Source organism: Anopheles ziemanni, chromosome 2 (assembly GCF_943734765.1).
Source record: "Anopheles ziemanni chromosome 2, idAnoZiCoDA_A2_x.2, whole genome shotgun sequence".
In the NCBI taxonomy this organism is placed as follows: Eukaryota; Metazoa; Arthropoda; class Insecta; order Diptera; family Culicidae; genus Anopheles; species Anopheles ziemanni.
In genome coordinates, this window is record NC_080705.1 from 31,596,495 (window position 1) to 31,604,579 (window position 8,085).

Genomic DNA, 8,085 nt, shown 5'->3' on the forward strand with positions numbered 1-8,085 from the left:
TTAACGTGTTTAAAAAACAGTTAAGAAAATTTTGAACTAACGCTATTCTAGAATTGTTGGCAAACTTATTTCAATTAGCTATTCATAAACAATAATTTTTAATTGGTGCATATTTGAACCTTATTAAATATGATTAATGGAAGAGTATGGTACACCAATGTGTACCAGCTCCTACGGGACCATCCCTTGGGCAGAAAAATTTCAACTGCATATGGCCCCCTGCCTGCAAGCACGATGCACCACCACGGTGCATTCTCCCACATGAACTCGTTCTCGTTCCCATGCAACGTGCAAGAAAAGCGACCATCGGCATCTCTAAAAATAGCCTTCCTGAACAGTTCCAGCAAGACGCGCCGGGGGAAGGTTGGCCGCGAACCGAAGAAAGGGAAGAAATTTATGATTTCCTCGTGGGAGGCAGTTGACACAGATCGGCCCGTAAACACTTTCAAGCCGCATCTCTCCGGTGGAAACCACCCGAGTCCCGCCGCCGCCCGTTGGTTTGGTGTGTAAAAAAACCCGCGTCTCACAGTAATAATCCTGTCGGGAGAAATGAAATGAAGAGAGGTTGCGAAAAGTAGAAGGAGAAAGAAATCTTCTCGACACCGAACGCAAAACTGTCATCCGGACGGTGGTTTTAAAGTGTCGTCGGTTTCGAGTACGTACGATTGCAAAATTCACCCCCAAAAGAGACCACTCGAACCCGAAACGGAAAAAACGAACTTATTTTCGGTTAATTTGTTTTCGTTCACCCAAGGTGGATGTATTTCCCTTTTGTGCCTTTTTTCTTCAATACACACAAAAACACAAAAACACAACAGCTATATTAACGTTGTCATCTCTTTTGCTTGTTTTTGTTTGAGAAGGAAAAACCAAAACACACAGATTTGGCGTTTGTTTGCTGGCGAGTGAACGTTATTATGGTTCAAATTTGAAAAAAAGCAAAATCCACAACCATCACCGTTTCTTCGTCGTGTTCAATTATTTAGATCTGGTTTTGATCTTTCCCAAGGGTGTTGTAACGCGAAGATGAAAAGATGACGCGCGATTCGAATGCACAAGGAACATCATATTTCATTTCCCTTCTGTACACGAATTTTCCATAAGGACACCGGACCAGATTGGTCTACAGAAAAACACGGAAAATTAATTACATCGCAATGCTTCGGGACGATATATTGAAGGATATTTTTTGGATGCTTCTGTTTGCAAATCAAAACCGTAATATTGGGGCTTCTTGTGTTCGATCAAAAACGAAATAATATTTTTTACTTCCTGGGAGCCTCATTTCACTTTCGGTTTTTGTTGAAATTGGGTGGAAGAAGGACATCGAAAAGAAAGTGAATAATTCTTTGTCGCGTTGACGTCAGATCCCAAATTGGCGTTGACGTCAGATCCCTGGAAGCTGGAGATAAATTGATCTATTTTTTGAAACAACAATTGATTTGTTTGGTTTGAAAAATCGAACTGAAAAAGGTAACTCAAATTGATAGAAAACTTTCCACACACAAATTCTCCCGATTAAATTGAATCATCACGGATCAATGTACGAGCCCCTCCATCTTTTTGTCTTTAACGGGTAGACTTTCTAATAAGCCCATAAAAATATGTGACTACCGTTACATGGCCGTTCCGGAATAAAAATAAATAAACAGCAAGTTATCGACAGAAAAGAAGTGCAATCGAACAAACCGCCAAACAGGCAGCAGAATATAAATGATAGGGCCACGGAACGGAACCTACCTCCAACGATATGGAATCGAAGGTTGAAAATTGTGCGACGAAAACCGGAAGAAAAAGAAGAAAGCGCACGGCAAACCAAACTTTAATTACTTTTCTTTTCCGGTACACCGGGAGCAAGTTTGGCTGAGGATGTTGGCTTCGCCCTGTTTGGCCGGGTCTTAGTTTTTTCCAGGGTCTAAAAAATGAAGCAAAAGCAAACAGCACAACAGCGATGGAGCAGAAGTATTTAGAAGTTCATTGAATCAGAATGTACTGCAGGAAAAAAAAAGAAACCAATCGCCCCAGGTATCACCTGGCCACCTTCTCGGGTACGGTTTCTTCGCACCTTCGTGGAGAAAAATCCACCAACTCCTGGCCCGAGTCAGAGGCGTGGGGGCGGATGGGGAAGAGGCCAGCGAACCGGCGTGACCGATCTTCACTTAGAAACCGGACCAATAGACGCCTCAAAAACCCAATTACGCCGAACGATTTATGGTTTGTGCCGGCTTCCCATTTGCTGTCGGCTTTTTGGCAAGACCATAAGCACATAAAAAAGGCACAACACACACACACACACACACACACCCACACGCAACAATTGAACTGTGTTTCGGTTCGAAATATTAATTTATTCGAGTGTGTCGTGGTTGAGCACCCCAGGGAAACCGGTGGAAAACCAACGACCCTGCCGGCGGGCGCCCCCGGAAAACTACTATCGCAAGAAGCAAGAAAACCGGGTGGCGAAACAATCGTTAATTACGAATCATCGAACGGACGTTCGACGTTGGAAACACGAAGCACCACCGGAAAGTCTCCTGCTTTCGTTTCACCTTTTTTTTCGGCGGGATCTTCTTTATGGCATCAAATGAGTGCAGTTAAACAAATGCAATGCAATGCAATGTAATGCAATGGACCGTACGTTATTTGGGAAAGTTACGGTTTCATTCCGTAATGTTAATGTGACCCAGTTCAGCTGCAATTGCTGTGGGAAATGGTGCACTATGAATATTGCAAAGGCAGCTTACAGTTAACAACATATTTTAGGTTTCCTTGTACACTTCATCGAACTTTTCCTGCTTTTTTTATTTTTTGAACTCATTAGGTTATACAGTTTTATTTTGGTTCAACAAATTTCATTTGTCAAAATGTTTTTTACATGTTTCAATGTTGAGATTGAAAGTTGATACTTCACATTGATTGTCTTTTTTTTTCAACAAATTTTTGAGATTATTACCATGAGTAATTGTATTTCCATTATTTTACATTTGAATCATGGACTGCTTATCTCTTTTTTCGAAGCACCTCACTTTTCTGTTATCAAAACTATGTTTATTCATTCATTGCTTGGTGCTTTTATTTTAGTACGTTAATTGGTTGTTTGATGTTGACTCAAGAATTAATGAATAAAGTTCCGTTGTTTTTTTAACCATGTCACGCATTTATATTATTGTTTCTCAATTACTTGTTTCTGAATGAATGGTTTAAAGTTTGAACAGTTTGCAAAAAAGCAAACAAGCCAATACAACAGTAAACAATTTGAATAAAGCACAACGCATACAGCAAAACTATTGCAGAAAATGGAAACTAAAAATAGGCTCAAGCAAATCTGAACCAACTGTTTTCACACAGTATTATTGCAACATTAAAACCCCTTCCAGATAACTGCAGTTATCTGATACAAATGTACCATAAAGTGCGAAAGTAAAACATTAAGTTATAACTTTCGCCTTACATTTAAAGGGCAAATCGAAAACACAACTATCAAATGTGAAAAAATATATAGATGCCTATATCTTTTCTTAAACAAAAAATCCAAGCTTTATCTGCAAAATCACATCTTCTCATCCAAACACCCTACACATTTCCTTCACCCTCTTTTAACCTAGTGAATATCTTCAACACAAATCTACTACCCTCTATATTCCCTTAAATCACTAATCAATCGAAAGCAAAGATAAGAGCAACATTCAAATCAATCAATATTTAATATTTCATAAGATAATTACTAATTAGATAAATGAGGTTAGTTTCCTTTTGCAATTAAAACCTCTTAAATGTAGCCCCTATAATATACTTTTTTTTGTTTTTCTTGTCTTGAGGTGGGTGTTTAAATAAAAAATTAACCCACTCAAACCTGTCGGCTTCAAATAAGGAATTCAACATTCAGGAATTCAAGTTTGCCAAGCTAAGAAACTTCAATTGTAATGTGGAACGATATTAGTCGAACCCATTACTATGGGCTCTATTATCACTAGTACTGTATCACATGTTCTAAGCAATAAAACTACTTCTAATACTACTACTTTTACTACTACTAAAGTTTGCATAAACGATATTACAATGTATATATCGCTATTTTAAAATATACACAACAAGTAAAATTCTATTACTTAGTAGTATATTCTTGCTTGAAAATGTTAGGTTAGGTTTAACCGTAACCCGGCTCCATTCACTACCCCCCACCCGCATCCCCAATGCGAGGCAATCCTATTAAAAATTCTCTCCCTAAACAGCAATGTGGAACACATAAAACGATGAGTGATTGGTTTTCCCCCGGACCACCTGTGTGGAGCGCTTTTCCTATTTTAATGCGCTCCTCGGAAGCTGGAAAACTCGTGCCGGCACGACCTCGCGACGCGCATGCTCATGCACGCAGTGTTGCCTTCCACTTGATCTTAGCTAACGGGGAGCCAGAGAGAAGCAAAAGGACATCGTCACACTACAACACAGCTTCCACCGCGTTTCGGATGCCACTCTGGATGCCATTAGGCAAAACAACTTCCGTCCGACCGTCCGTCCGTTTCCTTGGCGGCGCGGGTGCGCGTCTTATGAGCCATGAAAATCGAACGGAGCACGAGTCGGGAAGGAAAAACCCCACGTTGAGCCGCCAGAAACGAACCGGAACCGAAACCACGTGTTTCGAATGCCGAAACATTTGCTGGCAAAGTGGGTGGAAATTTGACAGAAGGCTTCAACCCGCCCGACTATGCCACACGGCGCATGTTGTTCACTTCTTGGCCAGCGTTCGTTCGTTCGTTTTTCCCACCCCTTTTCCACCCCAAAAGAACCCTGCATTCATTTTCCCTACGGTCACGCGGGACGTTGCGGCAAGTTCTACTTTCTTTTCGGTAAGAAACCCCCACCTAGTTGGACCCTGGTGGCGCAATTCCACTTCAAGGAATGTTGGCTTTTTGCTGCCCCCCGTCCCTTTCGTCGGGTTCGCCCACTGCCATCTGTTCCAGCATTTGATTGATGGTGATCCCTTTCATTGGGAATGGTAGAGGGGGGAAAAAACCGAGGCACTACTTTCGTCAAGGATGGACGTTATACCTAGCGATTCTCCTTTCGCAAACCCATTCTTACGCAGAAGGAAATGAACTTACTTCGCCAATGGACAACGGTATGGCGGCGTTTCGGACGGAAATTGAACCGTGACGCAGCGACCGCACGAACACATCTGCATGTCACCCGTAGGCACCTGCAGAACCAGAACTTGCTTACATAATACGGGCGAGAAAAGTTGGCTGCATTTTCCATTTGCAAAGCCGGGAAATGACACATTTTCGAACAGCTCCGTTGCGATTTGTGTTTTGTTGCAGAATAGTTTCTAAAGATGATTAATGGTTTCGAACAGTAGAACTTTCAATTGTTCAATTTCATAGAGGGTTTACTACCGATAGTTCACATTTGAATTCTATAAAAACTAGGTCAATTTTAATAGCAATTGGTATTTGGTCATAACCAATATTTTTATTCAGGTATGCTGGGAAAATAAATAGGGCTTACGATATACAAAAAGTCATATTTTTAGAGAAGAGAGAACTCTGTGTAGTTGTGCGTGTATAACACCAAGTTTTTTTACCAATAATTATTACATCAAAAAGCAGAAGTGCTGTTTTGCAACATTAATTTCACCGCGAGTTTTTGTTCCCTTTCGTTTATTTCTGTCAGTTGCCATTGTTTTCGTATTTTTTATATGAATATGTAAGTTAAGTAAATATCGAATAAGGAGAAAATAAAAAAAATACTTTGTTTAAGACTATTGACACAAACAATTAGAAATAATTAACCAAAATTAAAAAAACAGTCAAATCAAAGACTTTATGGATGAAATGAAGTGGATTTTATAGAGACAAATTGTAAAAATAAGTATCGTGTTGTTGTTTGTTATTGTTTGTTATTAACACTTATTTGAAGGAAAACGGATGGTTCAACATTAATGACACAAACAATTAGAAATAATTAACAAAAATGAAAAAACAAGCAAATCAAAGCCAAAAGAAATGAAGTATATTTTATAAATTTAAATTAACGCGCTAATAGTACAGATACCTGTTGTGTTGTATGTTATACACCAATTTTTTAATAAGAACTTATATTTTGAAACAAAACACTTATTTTAAGGAAAATCGGTCATAAATGGCGGGGTGGTATTACACAAAGATGATTTTAAACACATGAAAAGATGGTACTTGAAATTCAATTCTAATGTAAAATAATGGTAATGTAATTACGTATGGTAATAACGCCAAAAATGTTCCACTGTTATGTCACCCAAAAGAGAAACCAAACGCAAAGCGTCACCGCTTAATTTAATCTTGATCCCCCGTATTTTCCTTTCCGGGTTGCGTGCCTAGGCCCAACATTTGCGCATCTCCTTTGCATCCCCATTTTCCTAGGTGAGTCGGAAAAGCCCTACACTTGGCAGAGGACAATGTATTCAATATCTGTCATTAGAGAGTCCCTTTTGCTCATGCTGAAAGGGAATTAAAATGGTGCGGTGTACCGTATTTCCCAGAACAGCATTCCCCCGGTGGCTTTGTTTCGGGGGAGGCGTGGAAAACATTGGTTAGCAAGCAATCTCGTGCCATCTCGTGTTACATCCAGATCCACCTCGAGCTCTCGCCTCGTGAAGGGGGACGCAAAAATAGCTGAACCGAACGAGACGTGCCTTCCCGAAGGGCGCCAACCATTTCCGATTCCGGATCGGATCTTTCCGTGTCGGCGCCGGAGATGGTGATAATATTGAATCTATTGACGGGGTGGAGGGATGGGGTTGAAGGCGGGGTGGGCGATACGTGAAAGCACGCAATGTCGAAAGTGTCCGATATGCACGGGTGATGTTTGCCCGTTGAGCGCGGCACGTTCCGAATTACTACAACTACAATGTGCGCTTTGCGATGCTGAAGGTTTTCCCCCGTTTCCACCACGTGGACCTAATCCAAATCGATCGGAGGTCACTTTGATGGCGGGCGAAAAACCCTTTCGATTCCAATGATTTGTTTCGACTTCTCAACTAAACCGTTGATACTTGTCCTAATCGAGACCTACCTTTTTTTCTTCCCTGTTTTCCAGTGGCCGACTCGCGTACCTTCCCGCAGCACTCCGGCTCCCAGCACACGACACCGACGACGCAGAAGAAAAAAGGTTTCTTCAAGAGCTTCTGGAAAAAGTCGCGCCACTATTCGCTCGAGAAGCAGTAAATCGCCGGCGAAAACACTACACTTTGCGAAGGTAAAAGTTAAAACATTTTAAAAAGCACTCGTCTGGCAGCTAGAAAAGATGTTGTGTCGCTAGGAAGCGAAACTGAAAGCATCCCCGAGGGAAAGACAGTCCAAGAAAAAAAAAGAGGAATGAATGGCCAAAAACACGCAAACGAATTTGCCACGGAGAGAACAACACGCGTCGGTAGGTACTTTTGACCTTTGACCCATCGGAATTTTACTACCGTCTGTGGTGGCCATTTTCGCCCCCCCCGGATGATGATGATGATGTTGTGGGAGGGTTTTCCCTCCCAGCACCATTTTGTTTCACTCACGCTTTCTTTCTCTCCCTCGCTACGTATCGGGAATTTAAACCCTTTGGAGAAAGAAAGAAACAAGCGGTGCTTAACTGTCGAAAAAGGGTGAGGGAAAGAACACAAATTTAATCTACAAGAAATCGAAGAAATTTCTACAAACAAGAAGAACAAGAGGAAACCAATTTTGAGAGAAACAACAAAAAGCAAAAACATATAAAATTTATCGAAAGAACGGCAGACGTAATAACATATACAGGAGGAACGTGGACGGAGCTGTAGAACTAGAAGTGGTAGATGGGAGAAGAAAAAAACTAAACTAGTAGCACGAACGATGGAAACCAATCCTCAGAGCTTTCGTCCTTAATGTGTCAAAGTGTTGCCATGAACAAAAACAAAATGAAACAGAGCGCACAATTTTACTACCGTTCATTCCCATCGTCACATATTCGCGAGCGTGTTGGAAATAAAAAAAGGGAATAAAAAATCAACCCGTACGGAGGAGGAGAGACAACAGAGTTGTTGGAAATTAGAAAGACGAAGAGGCGACGGAAATCATCAGAAACGTT

The 8,085-nt window shown here is 41.0% G+C and overlaps 1 protein-coding gene across 1 annotated transcript in view; it reads left to right on the forward strand.

Annotated features, from left to right (window-relative positions):
* LOC131293382 (nascent polypeptide-associated complex subunit alpha, muscle-specific form) overlaps positions 1-7,202 on the forward strand; it is a 92,828-nt gene extending 85,626 nt beyond the window's left edge. The window contains exon 17 of the mRNA XM_058321461.1: positions 7,075-7,202. Coding sequence (XP_058177444.1) covers positions 7,075-7,202 — 128 coding nt within the window. The remainder of the gene's footprint in view (positions 1-7,074) is intronic.
* Positions 7,203-8,085: the final 883 nt, after the last annotated feature.